This window comes from Dendropsophus ebraccatus, chromosome 11 (assembly GCF_027789765.1).
Source record: "Dendropsophus ebraccatus isolate aDenEbr1 chromosome 11, aDenEbr1.pat, whole genome shotgun sequence".
Lineage (NCBI taxonomy): Eukaryota > Metazoa > Chordata > Amphibia > Anura > Hylidae > Dendropsophus > Dendropsophus ebraccatus.
The window spans coordinates 94,997,285-95,024,847 of NC_091464.1; the positions used below are offsets into that span (position 1 = coordinate 94,997,285).

Here is a 27,563-nt window from a genome sequence, read left to right on the forward strand (position 1 = left end):
CCTTCGCCGGGCTGTGATCAATCATCCTGCCCCCTAAGCCAGTTTAACAGGCTGTGATCCATCATCCTGCCCCCAACAGGTTTCTCCAGCTCTTCCGGCTTCACATACTTAACCAATCAACTTTTTCTCAATGGTGATTTAGTTGCTATTAAAGTTTGTCTGTCCTTGGGGGATATAAAACCAGTTCACCGATGGCCGACATCCTGCTGAGGAGGGGGCCGGGGTCATGGTGGTGATGGTGGGGGGGTTCTATGGGGATTTTCTGCTGCTCTGCACAGTTCCTGACATGGACAGAGGTGGCAGCAGAGAGCACTGTGTCAGACTGGGGAGAATACACCACTTCCTGCAGGACATACAGCAGCTGATAAGTACTGGAAGACTGGAGACTTTTATATAGAAGTAATTTACAGATCTGTATAACTTTCTGACCCCCACGACCAGACTTCGTCTTATAAAGCCGAATATCAGTGATGGTGATGAAATCCCAACGTCTCAGTTCTCCTATAACCGTCCGCTTCCTCTTTGCAGCGCTTTGTGAATCGATCACCGGCATAACACCCAATGCCACAACAACAACCAGCTGGAGTCCGTGCAAGGTAGCAAACCTAGCAACACAGCGGTGTCTCACTAAGGGGTTAATGCCTTCTATAAGCCTTAGCAAACAGCAGTGTTATGTATCACTCATGGAGTATTGTCATAGTCTGGTCACCTCCAGAGCTGCACTCACAATTGTACATAGGACCACTGATCTATATCAGACTACAACTTCCACCATTCCCTGGCTGGTCTGAGCTATCTGGGCATGCTGGTAGTTGGGGAGTGTAGGGTATACAGTGTTATCACAGCCCTATTATATTACACACTGTGTGTCCCTGCTATAACCAACAAAACATGTGACAGAGGGTTTGGAAACAGTTCAACAACTTTCTAATACATAATGGTGCCTTGGATTAGGAGTATAATTCATTCCAGGACGGCGCTTGTAATCCAAATCCACTTTTAAACCAAAGCAAATTTTCCCATAAGAAATCACTGATCTGCAGTTCCACACCTCAAAAATAATGATATTATATTCTGAATAACATGTAAAACAAATGAAACAAACATTCAGAAACAACCGAATCTGTGATAATATAAGTTACTGTACAGTATATAATGTATAGTAACTGTATAACCCTGATAACACAGCAGCTGGATATGTGATATATAAGTTACTGTACAGTATAGCAATCAGCATGTGGTGTATAATGTACAGTAACTGCATAACCCTGATAACACAGCAGCAGCTGGATATGTGATATATAAGTTACTGTACAGTATAGCAGCATGTGGTGTATAATGTATAGTAACTGTATAACCCTGATAACACAGCAGCTGGATATGTGATATATAAGTTACTGTCTAGTAAAGCAGCATGTGGTGTATAATGTATAGTAACTGTATAACCCTGATAACACAGCAGCTGGATATGTGATATATAAGTTACTGTACAGTATAGCAGCATGTGGTGTATAATGTATAGTAACTGTATAACCCTGATAACACAGCAGCTGGATATGTGATATATAAGTTACTGTACAGTATAGCAGCATGTGGTGTATAATGTATAGTAACTGTATAACCCTGATAACACAGCAGCAGCTGGATATGTGATATATAAGTTACTGTACAGTATAGCAGCATGTGGTGTATAATGTATAGTAACTGTATAACCCTGATAACACAGCAGCAGCTGGATATGTGATATATGTTACTGTACAGTATAGCAATCAGCATGTGGTATATAATGTATAGTAACTGTATAACCCTGATAACAGAGCAGTTGGATATGTGATATATAAGTTACTGTACAGAATAGCAGCATGTGGTATATAATGTATAGTAACTGTATAACCCTGATAACACAGCAGCTGGATATGTGATATATAAGTTACTGTACAGTATAGCAGTATGTGGTGTATAATGTATAGTAACTGTATAACCCTGATAACACAGCAGCAGCAGCAGCTTGTAGCTACAGGATGGAACTGTAGATCCCCATAATGCAGGAGCGTAGTACAACAGGCTAGAATAGAGAAGCAGGGCTGCTGTCAGAGGTTTGTGTGGTCACATGACAGCAATGAGGAAGGGGTGTGTGTTCAGCCTGGACCAATCAGGACTGAGAGAGACTGCAGGGAGCATGAAGGAATGAACAGGACATATGTGGGTACATAGAGGGGTTACAGCTATGAAGAGATTACCCCCACAGTCCTGTCCTCTGATGTAAGCCCCAGCCTGAAGTGGATCTGCCATGATTTGGAAGGTAAGGGAGACTTCCTGGGTCAGTGTACAACAACTCTTATCACAGAAAAAGTTAGTAAATTGCTACCAACCACAGGCACTAGATACTCCAGGGAGGCATTTAAGGAGTTCTTGGCCAGGCGGCACACAGGTATCTTCAACACCCGGCGGTATATCACTGCAGCCCGAATGGAGGCCGGATACCACGAACAAAGGGGAAGGAGTAAGAGGCTCGGCTGAGCCATCTTTGATTTATCATACTGTCTCCTTAGTTTTAGCCACTATTGGCTTTTCTCTGTTGGCTGACTGAGTATCTAGTGCACATACGTCACAATTCTAAAGGAGAGTTGTATTTATCTATCTATCATGGATTTAACTGTTAATGGTCTGTGAGTGTGGGATATATTCCAGCACAGCACCTGTGCACTTTAACCCCTGATGATCCGTGGCTACACACCACGGGGAAACGCGTCGGGTTATTAATGTTGTGTGTTTAATAATATCAGCTAATTTTTTGATTTGGGTTCAATTTGTCTTGAGTTTTGTAGTATCAGTTAACGTGTTGATTTGTGACTGTTACGACATTTATATTAATTTGGAAATATCAGTTAGCAGTTGGGTGTTTGTCGCCTTACTATTTGGATTGGTTGATCCAGGCGACTCCCATATAGTATGCACCGATCCAAGGTGCAAACTTGGAAATAATTGTGGTTTATGTGGCGTTTTTAGCATTTTTTAGCCGAATTAATAAATGTGATGTTTTAGAAGTGTGATACGTCCCTGTTTTTTTTTTTTTTTACACCAAAGCAATGCTCTTACACCAAAGCAATGCTCTTACACCAAGTCACTATTTTGAAAAACTGTGCTCTTACACCAAAACGCTCTTAAACCAAGGTACCACTGTACTTTGTGTTTGTTTAATGCTCTGTGAGCTCTATAGCCTGATACATTGTACATAGCTAGTCCTGCTCTCAGCTGTATCCAGTGTAGACAATGCTCTGTGAGCTCCAGACTGATACATTGTACATAGCTAGTCCTGCTCTCAGCTGTATCCAGTGTAGACAATGCTCTGTGAGCTCCAGACTGATACATTGTACATAGCTAGTCCTGCTCTCAGCTGTATCCAGTGTAGACAATGCTCTGTGAGCTCCAGACTGATACATTGTACATAGCTAGTCCTGCTCTCAGCTGTATCCAGTGTAGACAATGCTCTGTGAGCTCCAGACTGATACATTGTACATAGCTAGTCCTGCTCTCAGCTGTGTCCAGTGTAGACAATGCTCTGTGAGCTCCAGACTGATACATTGTACATAGCTAGTCCTGCTCTCAGCTCTGGATATAGTGTATACTGTAGATAATTAGCTGTGTATATATAGTGTATACTGTCTATGATGATTAGCTGTGTGTATATATAGTGTATACTGTATGATGATTAGCTGTGTGTATATATAGTGTATACTGTCTATGATGATTAGCTGTGTGTATATATAGTGTATACTGTCTATGATGATTAGCTGTGTGTATATATAGTGTATACTGTATATGATGATTAGCTGTGTGTATATATAGTGTATACTGTATATGATGATTAACTGTGTATATATAGTGTATACTGTTTATGATGATTAGCTGTGTGTATGTATGTGTATATATATAATATATATATATATATATATATATATATATATATGTGTGTTTGTGTATATGTATATATATATATATATATATATATATATATATATATATATATATAATATAGTGTATACTGTTATATATAATGATGTTTTAGTGATTTTGTGCTGTTCTTCTCCCTCACAGGCGATGTCCCCGGAGCCCCTGCAGCAGCCGTCCTCCTCCTCCTCCTCCTCCGTTCTCCAGCTCTATGGGGGTCCGGTATTATAAGGATGTCTCTGCGTCCTGTTGGATTTCATCCCAGCTTTGAAGCATTCCAGGTTCTCCGAATCCTTAACACGTGAGGTGGCGGTGTCGATGGGCGCCATGTTCCTGACCCGGACAGACAGGCCGTGCTTCTTCATGTGCCTGGCCGTCTCTCAGCTGCTGTTTATTCTGCTGCTCTATCGCCGCGGAGCCTCCAGCGTGTTTCAGGGGATATTCGGATCCTACTTGGGGTGGGATTATTCCAGAACACAAGACGTCTACACCAACCTGAGCTTATTCATCCCGGACCCGGAGGCGGTGAGGACCCAGTTCTGCCCCGCCAGGTCTCCCATTCTAGGTGGGTAGAGGTCCATGGCGCCACCTAGGGGAGTAGCTAATGTCTCTTGGGCCCTAGTGCAAGAGGTCAACTTGGGCCCCCCCTTCCTCGACCAAGCGATTCTATTGGTATATTTCATGACTGATATTACCAATAATACCAGTATATAGGAAATATTATAACCATACATATTACCGCCATACTGTTACTAACCAAATTCTGTATACTAAGACCAATATTACCAATAATACAAGTATACAAGGGGCAAATATTACCACCACAACCACTGCCATCACCACCATATTGTTACTGACCAAATCCTGTATACTAAATCCAATAAAACACAGTACCAGATTACAAAGAACAAATAATACCACCTACTGACTAAAACCACCGCATACTGACTAACACTACCGCTGCTACTAAATAAGATCCACTGTACACAGATCACTATCACCTCATCCAGTCATATAGAGGTGGACGCAGACCTACACAGGCTCTATACACCATATACATTACAGTGCAGTTATATCAGGTGACTCAAAGGGGACGTCTTCTCTGATCGGAGTTCTTCCCTTTTCATCATCATCATCTTTTCCATCTGCCCTGGGCCATTAGAACTTCTCCGAGCCACGAATCCACAGAATCTGCCAGACAGACATATTAGACTCCTCGCTCCGGCACCATCCTCATCTCTCTACACACTGCACATCTGTATTGGCCCCTTTGTGCCCTCATTTAGTGGGTAGGCTGACTCTATGTGACCCCCTTATAGTACATACCCCCTCTATGTAGACCACTATAGTACATGCAGCCCTCTGTGCATGCCCTAGATGGCCCCCCTTGTGTTTTCCCCCTTATAGATGGCCCCATGTATCCCCCTTGTAGATGCCCCTCCTGTTATCCCCCTTATAGATGCCCCACATGTATCCCCTTTATAGATGCCCCCCCATGTTATCCCCTTATAGATTGCCCCCCACAATGTTATCTTCCTTATAGATGCCCCCCATGTTATCCCCCTTATAGATGCCCCCCATGTTATCCCCCTTATAGATGGCCCCTATGTTATCCCCCTTATAGATGGCTCCTCCCCCCCCCCCCCTGTGCAAAGCAGATAAGAAAAAAAAATCACTCACCTGCGGTCGCTACGCCACTGGCGCCCCCATGTGTGCCCCCTCATGCATCCCCATGGTGGCAGGTGGGGATGCATTAGGGTTCAGTGTAGACGCTCTAGTTCCTCCATGGACACACGTTGCACCATAGTAAAGGCGCCATGTTGTTCGAATCACTAGTCAGACATTGCTTACAGTAGTCCTTGGCCCCCGCAGGTAAATACATCCGTAATGAACGTGCCGCACCCACGCGTGTCACAGACCTGCCGTACAAAATACAGAACGTCCGGTGAAAAGGTCACATCTGACACTGCGGCATTATACCAGATGGAAGGTGTTTGGGCTTTAAAGGTCAGAATAAAGATGGAGCGGTCAGCAGAGATTTTTCCGCTCGCTACTATCGTAATTGAGAGCCTTACAAAAAAAATCGATCAGGCGTGGGGCAAGGAGGTGGGGGAGGTTTGCTATCAAACATAGATATGTCAGGTGGGGGATGGGCACCACCTCCTCTGCTGCTAGTTAACAAGTAGTTTCTTTTTAATCAAAGGGCTTAAAGGGGTATTCCACTCAAACATAAATTTTGATATGTCATTGACTATGGTGAGACTAACAATTGCTTCCATGCTTATTCAGTCTCCTTCCCCCAGTTCTCAGCTGCTGCTTTCTGCTGAAGACACAAAAATCTGTGTGCGAGCTTTTCTCTCTGTCTCCCCCTCCCTCCTGTGACAGCTGATGTAAACAAGTCCCTGGTAGGCTGTAGCTGAAACACTGTTGCTTCTGTGTAATGCTGGAAAGGTTAATTACAGTGAGTACATCAGCATCTTCACCTCAGATTAACCCTCCCAGCATTACAAAGAAGCTACTAAGTTGCAGATACAGCCAGTCAGAGACTTGTTTACATCAGCTGCCTTAGAAGGGAGGGGGGAGGAGGGGGAGACAGAGAGAAAAGCTAACACACAGATTTTCTTGACCAGAAAGCAGCAGCTGAGAACTAGGGGAAGGAGACTGAATAGATAAGTATGGAAGGAATTGTTAGTCTTATGATGGGCAGCAACATATCAAAAGTTATTTTTGAGCGGAATCCCCCTTTAAATGTTTAAGGTTTGGTTTGTTGTTATCCTCCTAACATCACAAGCCCTTGTCACATTCCTTTATTGGATGGATCTAGAAGGTGATGAACAATCCGCTGCGAGATATCAGGGGTTCAGCAGTCCTGCAGGGCCCGGCTGGATTTGCGGAATGGAGTGACTGTGCACATGCTCAGACCACCAGACTCCTCCTGTCCACTGAGGAGCAGCAGAGATGGGGGTTCTCTAATCTAGTGATGGTCTGAGGGGTCAGATTCAGCATTTAGATGTTTATAATAATAACCTGCTGATGGGCGGTCCTCCGACCCCAGTGAGGTAACATAGAGCACAATCTCCGGTTTGGTGGGGGGGCCCAGAGGTTTGACACCAACCAATTGGCACCGGGCTAGGGCACCTTTGGCCCTCCTACTGTTGCCATACTACAACTCCCATCATGCCTGGACAGCCTTTGACTGAAACAGCTGAAGGACCAAAAGTTCCCTATCCCTGCATTAGTATCATACCCTCCTCCACAGGATAGGGGATATAATGCTGAGATACCCCTATAAGTGATGTGTCATGGCTGTGCTCCGGTCTGCCCCTGCACAGTCCCTCTTTTATAATAATAAGGCAGTGAGGGATCCGATGGTTGTACCGCCAGATAGGACAACCACACTGCATAGGAGAAATACTGCAGGACAATTCCAGATGAGCTTCGACGACGCCACCCCAAACTCTCAGCATAGGATTACCAGCGGCTGATGAAGTTGGATGCAACCCTATGGAGTCCTGGAAAACATGGATACAGCCTATGGCCACTGAGGTTCCCTCACCTCTAATTACAATGTTTGACACAGTGCTCTCTGCTGCCCCCTCTGTCCATGTCAGGAACTGTCCAGAGCAGGAGAGGTTTTCTATGGGGATTTGCTGCTGCGCTGGACAGTTCTGACATGGACAGAGGTGGCAGCAGAGAGCACTGTGTCAGACTGGAGAGAATACACCACTTCCTGCAGGACATCCATCAGCTTATAAGTACTGGAAGACTGGAGATTTTTAAAGAAGAAAATTACAGATCTGTATAACTTTCTGTAACCAGTTGATTTAAAAGAATAAGATTTCCACCAGAGTACCCCTTTAATTTACTGACCGTAAGCAGAGATATTGAAAACTGTAAGAGATAAAGGATATAACTACGTAGCACTGTGATGTTTGCTCTTTTAAACGCCTCTAAACCGTTTCCCTCCATGTGATCATCCCAGGTGATTCCTAAGGGCCCTATTCCATCGGACAATTATCGTTCAGATTATCGCTAAATCGTTCAAATCTAAACGATAATCGTTCGGTTGAAATGCAGTTAACGACCGAACGAGAAATCATTGATCGCTTTATAAGACCTGGACCTATTTTTATCGTTACTCGTTCGCAAATCGTTCGCACTGAACAAGACATTGTTTGGTCGTTCGCAATAGATACGAACGCAATAGCGAATAAATAGCGAAGAAAAAACTATCGCAATTACGATCATAAGTAACGATTATCGTTCCATGGTCGTTTGAGATCGTTAATCGTTAACGATTATGCAAACGATAATCGTCTGGTGGAATAGGGCCCTAACATGTTTCTGAATACATATTTCTAAAGTCATAACGCTTTGCCCCTGCTTTTTTGCAGTCTGCTGTCCATTTTCTGTTGTTAGGGAAGATTTGTCTCTAGTAACACCTAGATCAGGACAGAACATAGGAAGTGTTATGTCTGTCTGCAGAAGATTATCCACCTTGTACATGAAAGGTAAATCAGGGCTTCCCTCCCATCTCTTACTACCCATGAAGGTTGGGGCAGGTGTCCCTTGTGAAAAATAGGTGTAAAGTTTCGCTGTAAAAAAAAATCAGAACAATTAAAGTGTCACTGCCGTGAATTTTTTTTTTCCAGAAATCAATAGTACAGGCAATTTTAAGAAACTTTGTAATTTGGTTTATTAGCCGAAAAATGCATTTTTTTTTTTATCATGAAAAAGCAGTTTGTAGCTCTCCTCCCCCCCCGTCTTCATTGTTCTCCTATGGAGAGAGCTAAATAAAAGACCAAAACAGGACAACAAAGAGTTAATCTACAAATACCTCACCCTGTATCTCCTCTGACAGTCACCAGGACCACTCTGACCTCTGATTACAGCGGTCACCCAGCTCCCTGCCTGTAATCCCTTTATCAGCTTTCTGCTGCCCTCTAACTCCCTCCTCCCCCCTCTATAGGAACCTGAGTGTGACTCATGCAACAAGTCACAATTTCCTGATTTTTTGCAGTGGATAAAAAAGAGGAGGGGGGGGACCTGAGAAAAGGCTTTTTAAATGCAGATAATGGCATATTTGGCTAATAAACCCAATTACAAAGTTTCTTAAAATCGCCTGGACTATTGATTTCTGCAAAAAAATAAAAATACGACAGTGACTCTTAAAGGGGTAGTCCACCAAAAAAAAATTTCTTTCAAATCAACTGGTGCCATAAAGTGCCAGAGATTTGTAATTCACTTCTATTAAAAAATCTTAAGTCTTCCAGTACTTATCAGCTGCTGTATGCCCAACAGGAAGTTGTATTATTTCCAGTCTAGAGAGCAGGGGAGGTTTTCTATGGGGATTTGCTGCTGCTTTGGACAGTTCCTGACATGGACAGAGGAGGCAACAAAGAGCACTGGGTCAGACAGGAAAGAAAACACCACTTCCTGCTGGACACACAGCAGCTGATAAGTACTGGAAGACTTAAGATTTTTTAATAGAAGTGAATTACAAATCTCTGGCACTTTATGGCACCAGTTGATTTGAAAGAAAATTTTTTTGGGTGGACTACCCCTTTAAAGGACTTGCCATCCTTGACCCATGTGGGTAATTCTGCGTCATGTTGCCCCCAATTCTTGGTTCTGCCCCTCATTCGTTGTATAAGGTTATCATGTATATTTTCCTTTTCTCCCTTTAGTTGGTCCTCTAACCATAACGTTCAATAAGCCGCCGAGTCTGAAGAAGATCCAGCAGAAGAACCGCTATGTGACCTCTGGAGGATACTTCAGCCCCCGGCACTGCTTCGGGAGGTACAGGACGGCAGTGATTATACCGCACAGGAGCAGAGAGTCCCACCTCCGCTCCCTACTCTACTACCTGCACCCCTTCCTGCAGCGCCAGCAGCTGCACTACGCCATATTCGTGGTCCATCAGGTAACTTGCTTCCTGACTTAGTCATGGGTGTCCAACTCGGGTCCCTCCAGCTGCTGCAGAACTACAGTTCCCATCATGCCTGGACAGCCGGATCTTTATAGTAACTGTGGTATTGCAGCAGCTGGAGGGTGCAGGTTTTGGTTCCCATTCGCTAGTCCTGATCTGTATAGCGTGACTTCTGATGACTCTTCCTTTCTTTCTGTTCTTCACTCCTCCTCGTTATGTTGGTCCAGCAAGGAGGTAGGTGGAGTAGTAGCATAGAAGATGGGTGTTTTCTCCATTCAGTCCTTCATTAAAGGGGTACTCCTGAAAGAAAACAATGTTTTCAAATCAACTGGTGTCAGAAAGTTAGAGATTTTTAAATTACTTCTATTTAAAAATATTCTGTCCTCCAGTACTTATCAGCTGTTGTATGTCCTGCTGTAAGTGGTGTATTCTCTCCAGTCTGACACAGTGCTCTCTGCTGCCACCTCTGTCCATGTCAGGAACTGTCCAGAGCAGTAGCAAATACCCATAGAAAACACCACTTCCTGCAGGATATACAGCAGCTGATAAGTACTGGAGGACTGGAGATTTAGAGAAAAGTAAATTAAAAATCTAAATTTGTTATTTAAAAAAAAAAAAAAAAAAAAACTGTTTTCTCCAGACTAGTCCTTTAAATACCCTTACCCTTTTTTATAGTAAAAAGTTTAGTTTAGTTTACTTGCAGTTCTTCTGCAGGTGACATAAAGTATTGGGGTACATGCACACTATGGAATTCCGACGGAAAACCCATTGCGGATTCCAAAGCTGCTAGGTGACCCTGGTGGCCGTGCGCATTTCTGCCTGTGCCATAGACTCCATTCTATGCACGGGCAGATTCTGCCGTCCGTCCAAATAATGAACAGGTTCATTCTTTGGACGGACGGCGAAATCCACCCGTGCATAGAATGGAGTCTATGGCACAGGCAGAAATGTGAGTGGCTGCGAGCTGCAAAATCCACAACGGGATTTTCGTTGGGATTCCATAGTGTGCAAGTACCCTTGCACAGTCTGTAGTGCGCAGTTGGTCTGGGGCCTCCCCCACCCTTCTGGTAATGGTACCTCCTGCCCCCCTCTCCCACCCTTCTGGTAATGGTACCTCCCGCCCCCCTCTCCCACCCTTCTGGTAATGGTACCTCCTGCCTTTCCCACCCTTGTGTATACAGCTCTCCTGCAGAGCGATGCAGTACACTGCTTACATAACAGCCCTGTATATTTCTTGGCTGGGAGGTCAGTGGACACATGTCCGGGTTCTGCTCCAGGTATTACAGCTGCCGCTCTCCGTCCTCTCGCAGCTTTTTTCCTGCACAAAAATGAATTACTGGTCTATTCTTGGCGTCTGGCAGCTGACCGGGCATCACGCCGCTCACCCAGCACAACAACACAACGAGCAGATGAATCAGAATAACTACACATACATCACTTCTATCTGATATCCTCTATGGCTCCAGTATATTAACACCCTCCCTGTATCTCCTGTATATTATCAGCCTCCCTGTATATCCTGTATATTATCACCCTCCCTGTATATTATCAGCCTCCCTGTATATTATCACCCTCCCTGTATATTATCACCCTCCCTGTATATTATCAGCCTCCCTGTATATTATCAGCCTCCCTGTATATTATCACCCTCCCTGTATATCCTGTATATTATCACCCTCCCTGTATATCCTGTATATTATCAGCCTCCCTGTATATCCTGTATATTATCAGCCTCCCTGTATATTATCAGCCTCCCTGTATATCCTGTATGTTATCAGCCTCCCTGTATATTATCAGCCTCCCTGTATATTATCAGCCTCCCTGTATATCCTGTATATTATCGGCCTCCCTGTATATTATCAGCCTCCCTGTATATCCTGTATGTTATCAGCCTCCCTGTATATTATCAGCCTCCCTGTATATTATCACCCTCCCTGTATATCCTGTATATTATCAGCCTCCCTGTATATCCTGTATATTATCAGCCTCCCTGTATATCCTGTATATTATCAGCCTCCCTGTATATCCTGTATATTATCAGCCTCCCTGAATATCCTGTATATTATCAGCCTCCCTGTATATTATCAGCCTCCCTGTATATCCTGTATATTATCAGCCTCCCTGAATATCCTGTATATTATCAGCCTCCCTGTATATCCTGTATGTTATCAGCCTTCCTGTATATTATCAGCCTCCCTGTATGTTATCAGACTCCCTGTGTATCCTGTATATTATCAGCCTCCCTGTGTATCCTGTATATTATCAGCCTCCCTGTATATCCTGTATATTATCAGACTCCCTGAATATCCTGTATATTATCAGCCTCCCTGTATATTATCAGCCTCCCTGTATATCCTGTATATTATCAGCCTCCCTGTATATCCTGTATATTATCAGACTCCCTGAATATCCTGTATATTATCAGCCTCCCTGTATATTATCAGCCTCCCTGTATATCCTGTATATTATCAGCCTCCCTGTATGTTATCAGCCTCCCTGTGTATCCTGTATATTATCAGCCTCCCTGTGTATCCTGTATATTATCAGCCTCCCTGTATATCCTGTATATTATCAGACTCCCTGAATATCCTGTATATTATCAGCCTCCCTGTATGTTATCAGCCTCCCTGTGTATCCTGTATATTATCAGCCTCCCTGTATATCCTGTATATTATCAGACTCCCTGTGTATCCTGTATATTATCAGCCTCCCTGTATATCCTGTATATTATCAGCCTCCCTGTATGTTATCAGCCTCCCTGTGTATCCTGTATATTATCAGCCTCCCTGTATATCCTGTATATTATCAGACTCCCTGTGTATCCTGTATATTATCAGCCTCCCTGTATATCCTGTATATAATCAGCCTCCCTGTATATTATCACCCTCCTTGTACATTATCAGCCTCCGTGAATATTATCAGCCTCCCTGTATATTATCACCCTCCCTGTATATCCTGTATATTATCAGCCTCCCTGTATATCCTGTATATTATCAGCCTCCCTGTATATTATCAGCCTCCCTGTATATCCTGTATATTATCAGCCTCCCTGTATATCCTGTATATTATCAGCCTCACTGTATATCCTGTATATTATCAGACTCCCTGTATATCCTGTATATTATCAGCCTCACTGTATATCCTGTATATTATCAGACTCCCTGTATATCCTGTATATTATCAGCCTCACTGTATATCCTGTATATTATCAGCCTCACTGTATATCCTGTATATTATCAGCCTCCCTGTATATTATCAGCCTCCCTGTATATTATCAGCCTCCCTGTATATCCTGCATATTATCAGCCTCCCTGTATATCCTGCATATTATCAGCCTCCCTGTATATCCTGTATATTATCAGCCTCCCTGTATATCCTGCATATTATCAGCCTCCCTGTATATCCTGTATATTATCAGCCTCCCTGTATATCCTGCATATTATCAGCCTCCTTGTATATCCTGCATATTATCAGCCTCCCTGTATATCCTGTATATTATCAGCCTCCCTATATATCCTGTATATTATCAGCCTCCCTGTATAGCCTGTATATAATCACCCTCCCTGTATATGCAGTATATAATCACCCTCCCTGTATATCCAGTATATAATCACCCTCCCTGTATATCCTGTATATAATCAGCCTCTCTGTATATTATCGGCCTCCCTGTATATTATCAGCCTCCCTGTATATCCTGTATATTATCAGCCTCCCTGTATATTATCAGCCTCCCGGTTTATCCTGTATATGATCAGCCTCTCTGTAAGCAGTGCTCTGGTAACACTTTATTTTAAATCGCCTGTTGTCAGAGTTATACAGATTTGTAATTTACTATAATAAAAAAAGAATCTCTGATCTTCCAGTACTTATCAGCTGCTGCATGTCCTGCAGGAAGTGGTGTGTTCTTTCCAGTCTGACACAGTGCTCTCTGCTGCCACCTCTGTCCATGTCAGGAACTGTCCAGAGCAGGAGAGGTTTTTTATGGGGATTTGCTGCTGCTCTGGACAGTTCCTGACATGGACAGAGGTGGCAGCAGAGAGCACTGTGTCAGACTGAAACAATTACACCACTTCCTGCAGGACATACAGCAGCTGATAAGTACTGGAAGACTGGAGATTTTTATAAATTAGAAATAAATTACAAATCTGTATAACTTTCTAATACCAGTTTATCTGAATTGTGGCTGGAGTACCCCTTCAATGCTGCAGGGCTCTGGGTTCTTACTGCCAGTGTAGGAACGGCCGTGCACTGATCCCTTGAGGACAGGTGGGGCGGTTCTGTAACGTTCTGTGCGGCAGCTGTAACACTTACCCTTTACAGGAAATAAGGAGCCAGATGCTGTAAAGCGGTTCCATAGTATTTCCTTCCCCCGCTACATTGTCCGGCGGACAGCGCTGTGCTTTCTGGTAGGTGGTATACGCAGGCCAACTGAAAACTATATATATTATACATAGATGGAGAGCCATCATCACTCCAGAAAACGCATTCCCGGACTCCAGTGATGACGTGGTTTACAGCATCCAGCAGATGCCTGGCATTGAGCATGCCGATCATAGACTTGTATAGAGCTCACAGACTCCAGTGATGACATGCTACAGCATCCAGCAGACGCCTGGCATTGTGCTTTACAGCATCCAGCAGACGCCTGGCATTGTGCTTTACAGCATCCAGCAGACGCCTGGCATTGTGCTTTGCATCCCTGCAGCAGACGCCTGGCATTGTGCTTTGCATCCCTGCAGCAGACGCCTGGCATTGTGCTTTGCATCCCTGCAGCAGACGCCTGGCATTGTGCTTTGCATCCCTGCAGCAGACGCCTGGCATTGTGCTTTGCATCCCTGCAGCAGACGCCTGGCATTGTGCTTTGCATCCCTGCAGCAGACGCCTGGCATTGTGCTTTGCATCCCTGCAGCAGACGCCTGGCATTGTGCTTTGCATCCCTGCAGCAGACGCCTGGCATTGTGCTTTGCATCCCTGCAGCAGACGCCTGGCATTGTGCTTTGCATCCCTGCAGCAGACGCCTGGCATTGTGCTTTGCATCCCTGCAGCAGACGCCTGGCATTGTGCTTTGCATCCCTGCAGCAGACGCCTGGCATTGTGCTTTGCATCCCTGCAGCAGACGCCTGGCATTGAGCATGCCGATCATAGACTTGTATGAAGCTCCTACACTCCAGTAATGACATGCTTTACACCATCCAGCAGACACCTGGCATTGAGCAGTCTCACCCTCGTACATAGAAGCCCATTTGCTGAATCTGCCGCCATTTAGTAGATAATAAACCTTCCTCCGCTCCCCTCCGCCGCACGGTGATAAATCCCGGTAAAGATAACAATGTTCTCCTCTCCGTCCCTCCCCCGGTAATGGGCCGTGAAATAGTCGCCGCTTCCATTACAGCACAAGACGGATTCTCCTCTGTCCCGGCTAACAGCGACATTTATCTTCTCAGGCCGGGAACGCAACGTTTAACCGGGCCAAGCTGCTGAACATCGGGGTGAGAGAGGCGCTGCGCTACGACGACTGGGACTGCTTAATCCTGCACGACGTGGACCTCGTACCGGAGAACGACTACAACCTGTACATATGTGACGACTACTACCCCAAGCATCTCTCCAGCGCCATGGACAAGTTCCAGTACAGGTAATAGAGGAGGGGGGGGGCAGAGCCGGCCAATGGCTGCCGTGTCTGCCGCTGCCACACTGCTGAGGGATACAGATGTAGCAGAGCCTGGATCTCTTTTACATTGAGGTGAGCTAGTTGCATAGTTGCACCGGATGACACATTTCTCTCTGCTGCTTATATGTTCACTTTACATATATGGGAAAAGAAAACTTACCTAGAGTAACCCCAATACTATGGTATAGGGGTCCCACAGCTGTTGGGGAGCATCTTACGCTTTGGAGGACTCGGCGCACTCAGTGTAGTGTAATACTGTATATGTCCTGTGGTGGCGCTGCAGGGAAGCTGAACACTTACTGATCACAGGGGATCTCATCATCCGCTGATCAGCTGATTGTCATGGGACCTTTCTAATAAAGTTATCTCGCCGTCCTACTTACTGTGACTTCTCCATCTTCAGATTATAACAGGAGGCGATAGGAACGTGTCTGACCTATATTCCTGTGCTGGTAGAGCATTCCTGTTGTCATACTGCCCTCTAGTGGAGCTATGTCTCCTGTACCTTATGAGGATCTGTAATGAACAGACTTGTATACAGCAACATGGGGTGAGTGCCGGGCGCTTGTTTCCCACCACTATCTATTATTGCACTTACTGTCGGTCTGAGCCCCTCCCAGCTGTGTGTGCTCTGACGTTTTCTATTGTGAGTATAGGAGATATATTAGTAATATTCTTGTGTTATAGTATGTTAGTTGCTGTAGGGATACATACTTGCAGTGAGTATTCACCACACCATCAAAGTCATTCCTCAGCTAAGGCGGCATGCTGCTGTATAGTGCTGCTATATGGTGTCTCTGGTGGTCTTCTCTGTGTCCCACGGATTATATCATATAGAAAAGCTGTATACTATTAATAGTGTATGGGCTCTTTCCTTCTGTGGCCATTTTCAGCAGAATTGCAGTATGAGTTTCTGGACAGTAGAGGTCACTGCTGGTTAGTAATAGGCACCGGATAGACGGAGAGTTTCCAGGTAACTCTGGACACAGTTTTTTTTCTTAAAGGCCTTTTACATGGACCGATTATCATTGCTAGAAAAGCTCCTGTGGCCTATGTATATATGTATGCAGCGTATGTGTGTGTGTGTGTGTGTGTGTGTGTGTGTATATGTATATATATAATGTGTGTATGCAGCCTGTGTATGTATATATGTATGCAGCCTATGTATGTAATGTAGCCTATGTATTTTGTATGCAGCATATGTATGTATGCAGCCTGTGTATGCATTTAGCCCTTGTATATATGTATGCAGACTACATTATGCATTTATGTATACAGCCTGTGTATGTATGTATGTGTGTGTGTATATATGCATATATATTGTGTGTATACAACCTTTGTATGTATTCTATGTGTATATATATATGTATATATCCTGTGTATGTATGTATGTATGTATGCAGCCTGTGTATGTATACAGCCTGTGTATGTATGAAATGTATGTATAGAGCCTGTGTGTGTGTGTGTGTGTGTGTGTGTGTGTATGTATGTATGTATGTATGCAGCCTGTGTATGTATGTATGTATGTATACAGCCTGTGTATGTATACAGCCTCTGTGTGTGTGTGTGTGTGTGTGTGTGTGTATATACAGCCTGTGTATGTATGCTATGTATGTATGCAGCCTGTGTGTGTGTGTGTATGTACACTACCGTTCAAAAGTTTGGGGTCACCCGAACAATTTAGTGTTTTCCATGAAAAGTCACCCTTCTTCACCACCATACATTGTGAAATGAATAGAAAATAGAGACAAGACATTGACAAGGTTAGAAATAATGATTTGTATGTGAAATAACATTGTTCTTCCATCACACTTTGCTTCCGTCCCAGAATCCTCCTTTTGCAGCAATTCCAGCATTGCACACCTTTGGCATTCTAGCTATTAATCTGTTGGGGTAAGCTGGAGAAATTGCCCCCCACGCTTCTAGAAGCAGCTCCCACAAGTTGGATTGGTTGGATGGGCACTTCTGGCGTACCATACGGTCCAGCTGCTCCCACAACAGCTCAATGGGGTGGTGATCTGGTGACTGCGCTGGCCACTCCATTCCCTATGATAGAATACCAGCTGCTGCTTCTGCTGGAAATAGTTCTTGCACAATTTGGAGGTGTTTAGGGTCATTGTCCTGTTGTAGGATGAAATCGACTCCAACCAAGCGCTGTCCACTGGGTATGGCATGGCGGTGCAGAGTGATGGCCTTCCTTATTCAGAATCCCTTTTACCCTGTACAAATCTCCCACCTTACCAGCACCAACCCCAGACCATCACATGACCTCCACCATGTATAACAGATGGCGTCAGGCATTCTTCCAGCATCTTCTCATTTCTTCTGCGTCTCATAAATGTTCTTCTTTGTGATCCAAACACCTCAAACTTGGATTCATCCGTCCACAACACTTTTTTCCAGTCTTCCTCTGTCCAATGTCTGTGTTCTTTTGCCCATCCTAATCTTTTTCTTTTATTGGCCAGTCTCAGATATGGTTTTTTCTTTGCCACTCTGCCCTGAAGCCCAAAATCCGGCAGCCGCCTCTTCCCTGTAGATGGTGACACTGGTGTTTTGCGGGTACTATGTAATGAAGATGCCAGTTGGGGACCTGTGAGGCGTCTGTTTCTCAAACTAGAGACTCTAATGTGCTTATCTTCTTGCTTAGTTGTGCAACGCGGCCTCCCACTTCTTTTTCTACTCTGGTTAGAGCCTGTTTGTGCTGTCCTCTGAAGGGAGTAGTACACACCGTTGTAGGAAATCTTCAATTTCTTAGCAATTTCTCGCATGGAATAGCCTTCATTTCTAAGAACAAGAATAGACTGTCGAGTTTCAGATGAAAATTCTCTTTTTCTGGCCATTTTGAGCGTTTAATTGACCCCACAAACGTGATGCTCCAGAAACACAATCTGCTCAAAGGAAGGTCAGTTTTGTAGCTTCTGTAACGAGCTAGACTGTTTTCAGATGTGTGAACATGATTGTACAAGGGTTTTCTAATTATCAATTAGCCTTCTGAGCCAATGAGCAAACACATTGTACCATTAGAAAACTGGAGTGATAGTTGCTGGAAATGGGCCTCTATACACCTATGTATATTGCACCAACAACCAGACATTTGCAGCTAGAATAGTCATTTACCACATTAGCAATGTATAGAGCGGATTGGTTTAAAGTTAGGACTAGTTTAAAGTTATCTTCATTGAAAAGTACAGTGCTTTTCCTTCAAAAATAAGGACATTTCAATGTGACCCCAAACTGTTGAACGGTAGTGTATGTATGTATGCAACGTATGTATGTATACATGCAGCCTGTGTATGTATGCTATGTAAGCTATGTATGTGTGTATGTATGTATGCAGGCTAGTGTGGCAGCTTAGAGCGCTATTCCACGGGACGATTAACGATACAAACGACCGCTAATTTGAAATACCTGAAATCGATTACCCATTTACATGGAACGGTAATCATTACTTTATTACGCTATTGCGTTTGTCACTACTGCAAACGACCGAACGACGTCTTATTCAGTGCGAGCGATTTGCGAATGAGCAACAATAAAAATAGGTCCAGGTCTTATTAAACGATCAACGATTTCTCGTTCGCTCGTTATTCGTTAACTGCTATTCAACCGAACGATTATAGTTTAGATTCGAACGACTTAACGATAATCTGAACGATAATCGTCCCGTGGAATAGGGCCCTTATTGTGGATAATAGTGAGGATATGCACTTGGGCCTAGACAACAAAATAATGTCTAAGACTAGAAGAAACTTTTTTGCCAAACTAGTGCCTCTCCTGTCCTCAGGTTGTGTGTGGGATTACAGTTCACCTCCTTTCACTTTACTGCAAACCACACAACCAGCCAGAGGACAGGAAAGGCGCTGTCTCTGAAAGAGAGTGGCCATGTTTTCCTAATCCTGAATGAGCAGAGCCGCTCTTTCTTCTCTTACAGTCTGCCATATTGGGGCTATTTTGGAGGAGTATCTGCGCTGACACCGGATCAGTTCATGAAGATCAATGGATTCCCCAACACATACTGGGGCTGGGGCGGAGAGGATGACGACATCGCCATGAGGTAGCACTTCATGTTATTATTTGGTTGCTAGTAGTATATAGTTATACACATATGTGTGTGTGTGTGTGTGTATATATATATATATATATATATATCTTACTGGAGAGCGTAGCGTCCTCCTCACCTTCCTGCAGCCTCTCTGTAACTGCTCAGGAACCTCCTCAGTCACCAATAAATCCATCTAGTGTAAAACAGTAGAAAGTAGGGGAGAGGAGGGGGATGCAGCTGCAGTTACCATGAAGCACAAAGAGGAGGAGACATCTGATTGGCTTAAAGTTTGCAGAAAGCTTTGACATTACTCCGGTGAGAGCCTGCCTATTTATCAGGCATGGAGGGGTATACTTGATCCCAGATCCTGTGTCGGCACCTGATATTTCTGGATGAGCAGTGTGGACCCCCTCAGACAGGACAGTGATGTATCCATGTCTATATGAGCTTATAATGTACTGTGTTTATTATAAGGATTCGCCTCTCAGGGATGAGTATCACCCGGTCGCCATTGAGCCTTGGACGATATAAAATGATCCCACATGACCGGGACTCCGGCAATGAAGAAAACTCTCACAGGTGAATATATATGGTCTGCTTAAAGGGGAACTCCAGCGGAACAGAATTGCTTCAGATCAACTTGTGTCAGAAAGTTATTTAGATTTCTGATTTGAAAATAAAAGCATTTTTCACCGGAGTACCCTTTTAAAGATATAGAAAACCACATCTAGAGTTCTGATGGGTCAGGGTCTCACTGCTGAGACCACCTGTGACCAGAGGAATACGCGGGGAGAAGCAGAAAATAACACATTTCAGTGATCTCCATCCTGCCGCTTCACTATAAGTCTATGAGGCTGCAGGACGGAGATGATTGACAGCCGGGACAGGCTGTGTAATACTTCTGTCCTCCTGTGGTGGCGCTGCAGAAGACTTACTGCTTTTTATGCTTTATTTTTTTAAGAAAGTAATATAACCATTAAGTGTTTATGTATATATATATATATATATATATATATATATATATATATATATATATGTGTGTGTGTGTGTATATATAGAGGGGGCTTATCTACAACATGAGGCACAGGGGGAGCACAGTTACACTAGAAAGCACTATAGTTGTTGCCTCAAACGTCAATAAAATAGTATCTAACGCTGCAAGGAGAAAAATGTTCTGTTCATTTAGCAAAAAAAAATAATAGAGATGTAAATTGAGAATCGTCCCCCAAAAATTTTAAAAATGGATTTTTGGCCATATCGCCCAGCTCTTTGTATTTTTTAATATTTTATTAACCTCTTAAGGGCCCATGCCGTACGGGTACATCATGGAATCCTGTCACTTAAGGACCCCTGTCGTATCCATACATCATGGAATCCAGCAGGAGCTGAGCTAACTTCAAAACACGTGGGGACCGGCTGCAATATGCTGTTAATGATGGGCACTTACATCAGTGGCAGGAGCTGTGCTGCGGAGGTTCTGATCCTTATATCTGACTGCCGGAGGTCCCTTACCTTCCTCCCGGCAGTCAGATCGGCGATCACTGTATAGAGTCTACACAGGCAGGCTCTATGCAATGATTGCAGATTACACTAATCAATGCTATGGCCACAGGCAGACTCTATGCAATGATTGCAGATTACACTAATCAATGCTATGGCCACAGGCAGACTCTATGCAATGATTGCAGATTACACTAATCAATGCTATGGCCACAGGCAGACTCTATGCAATGATTGCAGATTACACTAATCAATGCTATGGCCACAGGCAGACTCTATGCAATGATTGCAGATTACACTAATCAATGCTATGGCCACAGGCAGACTCTATGCAATGATTGCAGATTACACTAATCAATGCTATGGCCACAGGCAGACTCTATGCAATGATTGCAGATTACACTAATCAATGCTATGGCCACAGGCAGACTCTATGCAATGATTGCAGATTACACTGAGCAATGCTATGCTATGGCATAGCAGTGATCTTTGTAAGAAATCCAATGTAAAAATGTCAAAGTCTCCTAAGGGGACATAAAAAGTGTTAAAAATTTTAAATCACCCCCTTTCCCATCTTATAAATAAAACACATAAAAATAAATACATAAACATATAATATACTGTAGGGTGCGTAACCGTCTGATGTAATAAAATAAATCAATATTGTTCCCGCACGGTAAACGGCATAAACAAAATCTGTAAAATAGCGCCAGGATTGATTATTTTTATTAGATTTTATTTAAAATAAAATGTATAAAAATTGATCAATACGTCTCATCTACACAAATATGGTATTAATAAAAACTAGAGATCATGGCGCAAAAAATTAGGCCACATACAGCCCCTTACGTGAAAAAATAGAAATGCTATAAGTCACAATAGAGCCATTGTAATCACACCTATTTGCAAAAAAAAAAAGTTTTACTGTTAAAAAAAATAGTAAAACGTTAGAAAAGCTATATAACCTGCATATAGCTGTACTCAGACTGAGCAATAGAATAAAGATAAAATGTCAGTCTTGCTGTAAAGTGCATTACGTAAACACGTAACCCCCCACACACAAACACAATTTGCAGAATTGTATTTTTTCCCCCAATCTCACTCCATAAATGATATTATGGGGGTTCTGTCGTACATGTTATGTTAAATCAAAGGACACCATTACAAAGTACACCTGTTCCTGAAAAAAAGCAAGCCCTCAGATGGCCCAGTAGCTGGGAAAGGGTTAAATTAAGAGTTATGGGTCTTAGAAGATGAAGAGAAAAAAACAAAAACGCAAAATTGAAAATTGTCCCGTCCTAAAGGCCATTTTGGGCTCCATCCTTAAGGGGCTAAATAGGGAAAGTTAGACAAATTCCTAATATACACTTATTATGGGAAATGCACATATAGGGGGAGATGTATTAAACATGGTGTAAAGTGAAACTTTCTCAGTTGCCCCTAGCAACCAATCAGATTCCACCTTAAATTCCTCATAGAAAATGAAAAGGTGGAATTGAAAAATGAAAGGTGGAATCTGATTGGTTGCTAGGGGCAACTGAGCCAGTTTCACTTTACACCATGTTTGATAAATCTCCCCCATAGTGTTATTTACCTCAATTTAGTAGATCAGGCAAACCTCAATATCTCTTAAAAAAAATAAAATAAGTGACGTCACGAATCGGGTGTAATTCATATGAAGTATCCAGCATTAGGCGCAGTACATGGAGAAATTACATTGTAAAATAACTAGGGAATTTACTATGCTTTTATTCATCCCCCCCCCCCCGGGCCAGCAGCCCCCAGTGGACCTCCCTACCCCCATCCTGGCCGCCCCATCCGCATAACAAGTTCCAGCACAAAGTACAGGGCTGCTGGCACTTGTGGTGCGGCTAGCCCCAGTTAAAATACCCCTGGTCCACCCGACGCCCACCCCAGCCCATCAACAGAAGCACCTCCTCCTGTGTCTGCGACGTGTCTCCCTCCCTGCTGTCTCCCTCCTGCTACAGTGAATGTGTTTGGATGGGGGGGGGGGGGGGGGTGTTAGGGGTTAAACTACAGGGGGGGGCACTATAGCTGGATTTTGTGAATAAAAGCATATTAAATGCCCTAGTTATTTTTACGATGTAATTTCTCCATATACTGCGTCCCCTGCTGGACACTTCATATGAATTACACCTGATTCGTGACGTCATGAATGCAGGCTTTATGTGCGTTTCCCACAATAAGCGTACATTAGAAATTTGTCTAACTTTTCTTATGTAATAACATATTACAAAATACATTTTGCCTGGATTTGTCCTTTAATGTATATGATTGTATGTTTTGGGGGGCTCATGTGCAAAGGAATGGGCTATGAGTGGGGTTTCTTATCATCCTGTATTTCTCCCCATAGATATACTCTGCTACGAAACACAAAAAAAAACTGGAAAGACGACGGGATGAATTCCCTAGATTTCCATCTACTTTCCAGGGAGAAGACTCCGCTTTACACCAACCTGACGGTGGACATCGGTGAAGCTCCGGAGATGCCGACTGAAGCCAGCAAGTGGAGGCTGTTTTAGCCCTTGGTCGGGATGGACTAAACCATAGAGAAGTATCCTAGGGGGAGGTTTAAGCCTTATCCAGAGGGTTTAGGACCCAGCGGTGGTCGATCACCAGATCACTGGCCATCTCTGATCGTGGCTCTTCTGTTGCAGAACTACAACTCCTATCATGTCCTTACAGCCGCATGATGGAGGTAGTCCTGCAACTGCTGAAGAGCCGCAGGTTGGAGCAGATGGCACTAAAGGCTGTAAATGTAAGGAGCACGGAAAAACCTGGATCACATGATCATCAGTGCAAACTGTGACCACATGTGGAAGGTTCCGGCAGTTCTCCCTGTGTTACCTGGCAGAGCCCATAAAGAATGGGAGCCACTCCTGATAATCTCCGGAGCCTCTGACCCCACCAGCTGGTGGTTATTTACATTGCACTGGGCAATAAGTGTACTTTCTCTTTTTTTCATCGGTATTAATCCCTCCATCTATATTCATGTCAAAAGTTTTTTTTTCTATTGCCCTGAGTACATCTAAAATAAAAAATCTAACTTTAAAATAAGTTTAAGTTAAATGGGCGTTAAAAAATTTTGACATGTGAAAGGTTTTGATTGGTGGGGTCTGTTTAGAATCCGAACGATTATTTAAATGATTCGGGAGAAGTGTGCACTGTGTGTTTCTCCCAGTTTTGTTTGTTTTGTTTTTTTGACAAATAAGCTTTGCACCAACCTGTGGATCTCCATGGTAACAGACTACAAACAAACCCTGTGTAGTCTGATTCTCTGTTCCATCAGTCCCTTCTTCTGGGTAACCTGCTGAATGTATATTAGCATGGAGTAGGGAACAGATATAAAAAAGTGTCACTGCGGGGTCAGACTACACAGGGGGCGCTCTACTATGCAAACCTGTCTGTCTCCATGGTAACAAAGAAACTATGTAGTCTGAGCCACAGTCATGCTTCTTTCTATCAGCCGCATATTTCTTGGTATCCTACTGAACGTACAAAAAGCCAGGAACAGATGGATAGAAATACAACTACAAGATCAGACTACACAGTTTGTTTGTAGTCTGTTACCATGGAGACACACAGGAGCTATAGACCTAAAACCTTAGGGAATTATTACTTTTATTTTAGATTTACTGGAAAACCACTTTTTCTGGGGTTATGAAGGGTAAATAATCACTATAGTATTAGTAGTAAGAAGAAATCTTTAGAGCGTCACATGGGGGTGTCACCCAGAGTCCTCAATGGCAAATGGCTACCTACATTGTTTGATAGAGTTCTGCAGACTGTTCAGGAGATTCCGATGGTAGCCAGTAGGGGGAGCTGTAGCAGTGACATATTGTTAGTCACCCAGACTTTCCTGTTCTAGGCGGTTCAGGAGTTCAGCTGGTAGGTAAACATTTCCTTTCAGTATTTTTGTGCTATAAATGAGGAAATGTACAAGATTTATTTAGGGTGCAATAAAAAAAAAAAATCTATACTCCCCTCCCCTGATTCCTTGCAGCTGTCGCCACCATTTTCTTGTTCCTGTGACGTTTCATTAAGCTGCCTGATGGGCGGGATTCCACTGTGGCCAGGGATTGGTTGAGCAGTTCAGTTACTGTGGGAAACAAGGACAAGCAGGGACCAGGAGCAGCAGCTGCAGGGGGATCAGGCAAGGCGAGTATGACTTTCCTTTAGTATTTTTAGAGTGACCCCAGCCATATATAAATATGCCCTTTGCCCTCACGGTTTCCATGCGACAGCCATTAGTGGTTGTCACCCCAGAAGTGAGGGGGCGGGGCTAGTCTTTGTCCGTTTCGGTAGCGCTCTCGGTGCCTTGATTCCTGTGCCTTTCTCACTTACGGATGCCTTCTTTCTTTGAAAAAAAAATCTCTGTTTTTAACTAAACTATTTAATGTACCGTGTAGGTTTCTACTTCTGCCCGTTGCGCCCCAGTTTGCTGTACCATTGTCGGTGGAAACGTGTTCATATTTATTGTGTGATAATAAAGATAATCTATTTTCTGTTTTTATGTGCGGTGACTTATTCCTCCCGTTTGGCTTCATTACTTGGTAAGGGCTGCAGTGTAAAGCATGGGGGACAGAGCATAGTCACCTCACCAGAGATGCTGATTGGCTGTAACTGTGTTCCTCCAGGCACTGTATACAGCAGATTCCAAGCTTTCCCTTTCTTGGTTAACCCTTTACAAGCGCTCTGTGTTAAATCACCCTCTTCAGATACTTAGGGCACTATTACACAGCCTGATAATAACTGTAAACGGGCGCCGATCTGCTACTATTTACTGGGCATATTACACGGCCCAATAATCTTTTAACAATGTCGTTTACCGTTGTCCTTGCAGCCCTTGCTTAAACTGCATACATTACCTATCCATGGTCCAGGGCTCCTCTTGCGGTCAGCTTCTTCCCTATTATACGCAGTGATGCGCGGTCAGTGCCCGACAATTATAGGTTCATACCTATATCAACGATCAGCTGAAGATCACTGCCATCGGCTGATCGTTGTGTTTATTACACAGAGCGATAATCGGCCGATTATCGTTCCTTGTAATAGGGCCCTTAGTCTTAAATGGTTATTGTCGCTTCAAACCCCTTCCCTCCATGTGATCTCAATGTGATTCCTGACATATCTGTAAATCACTTATTTATCAAAAATGTCTCCCCTCCTGGCAATCTGCTGTTAGGGGAAGCCTGTCTCTAGTAATAGCAAGATCAGGACAGAACACAAGACGTGGCTGCAGGGCCTAGAATGTGCAGGAGAGAGAGCCTTAGCTGCATGTCTGCATCTGCCTGACGAACATGATATACACCGTTCCCTAAAGGTAAATCTAGGCTTCTCTTTACTTCTCACTACTTATTAAGAGACTTTGTCAGTAGCTTTATGGTGTCCTACCTTAGTGTAGCATAAACTAGTGACAGAGAAGCTGAGCAGAATGATGTATCACTTACATTGTTCTATGCAGCTGATCCAAAGATATCCTGACGAATAACACGGACAATAAGTAGTTCTCTCCAATATGTGCATGAGCTCAGTAGTCCTGGTTATGCCTGAGAATCAGAAAACTCCACCCACCAGCTGCTGATTGGCTGTTATATATCCATGCTGTACATAGGCTGACAGCTGTCAATAAGCAGCTGGAGGGAGGGGTGTGGCAAGAATCCTATTCTCCTGCATATTAGGAGAACGGCTGAACAGAATGATGTAAGTAATACACCAATCTGTACAGCATTTCTGTCACTAGTATATGCTGCCCTCATTTAAAAGGGTTGTCCAGCGAAAAACTTTTTCTTTCAAATCAACTGATATTGAAAGTTATATAGATTTGTAACTTACAACTATTAAAAAAGATCTCAAGTCTTCCCATACTTATCAGCTACTATATGTCATGCAGGAAATGTTCTTTTATTTTCAGTCTGACACTGCTCTCTGCTGACATCTCTGGCCGAGACAGGAACTGTCCAAAGCAGGAGAGGTTTTCTATGGGGATTCATAGAGAACCGAGACAAGAGTTCCTGTCTCGGCCAGAGATGTCAGCAGAGAGCAGTGTCAGACTGAAAATCAAAACAACACTTCCTGCATGACATATAGCAGCTATTAAGTATGGGAAGACTTGAGATTTTTTTAATAGAAGTAAATTACAAATCTATATAACTTTCTGATGGCAGTTGATTTGAAAGAAAAAGTTTTTCACTGGACAACCCCTTTAAGACAGCATAATCCTAGTGACAGATTCCCTTTAAGCTCAGGACAGCTGTCCCTTATGTAAATGCCAATGTATTTACTGCGGTATGTCCACCACTGCGGAGTCCTGTTCCCAAAAAGCCAAGAGGGTGGAGCTTAAGTCTCTGTAGAGACCATTAACCTTGTTGAGGAACAACACAAATTGTCAGGTTAATAAGCGTGTTCGTGCCCAATGTGTGGCTGACTGTCCGGGTCACGAGTCGTGA

At 43.6% G+C, this 27,563-nt stretch overlaps 2 protein-coding genes and 1 long non-coding RNA gene across 6 annotated transcripts in view; 1 reads left to right on the forward strand and 2 right to left on the reverse strand.

Moving 5' to 3' along the window:
* LOC138768198 (beta-1,4-galactosyltransferase 3-like) overlaps window positions 1-25,627 on the forward strand; it is a 52,693-nt gene extending 27,066 nt beyond the window's left edge. For 2 of the 3 annotated variants that reach the window (XM_069946351.1, XM_069946350.1), the window contains exons 2-8: window positions 4,099-4,516; window positions 8,346-8,462; window positions 9,639-9,874; window positions 15,325-15,515; window positions 19,483-19,605; window positions 20,068-20,172; window positions 23,468-25,627. In XM_069946351.1, coding sequence (XP_069802452.1) covers window positions 4,270-4,516; window positions 8,346-8,462; window positions 9,639-9,874; window positions 15,325-15,515; window positions 19,483-19,605; window positions 20,068-20,172; window positions 23,468-23,636 — 1,188 coding nt within the window. In that variant the 5' untranslated portion in view covers window positions 4,099-4,269 and the 3' untranslated portion in view covers window positions 23,637-25,627. The remainder of the gene's footprint in view (window positions 1-4,098; window positions 4,517-8,345; window positions 8,463-9,638; window positions 9,875-15,324; window positions 15,516-19,482; window positions 19,606-20,067; window positions 20,173-23,467) is intronic. The other variant, XM_069946352.1, reaches the window with a different exon arrangement.
* Window positions 1-27,563, reverse strand: part of LOC138768201 (uncharacterized) — an 860,246-nt gene that overhangs the window by 792,707 nt on the left and 39,976 nt on the right. The gene's annotated exons all lie outside the window — the stretch shown is intronic.
* Window positions 9,511-27,563, reverse strand: part of B4GALT4 (beta-1,4-galactosyltransferase 4) — a 68,123-nt gene continuing 50,070 nt past the window's right edge. For both annotated transcript variants that reach the window (XM_069946355.1, XM_069946354.1), the window contains one exon: window positions 9,511-10,180. In XM_069946355.1, the coding sequence (XP_069802456.1) occupies window positions 10,156-10,180 (25 nt within the window). In that variant the 3' untranslated portion in view covers window positions 9,511-10,155. The remainder of the gene's footprint in view (window positions 10,181-27,563) is intronic.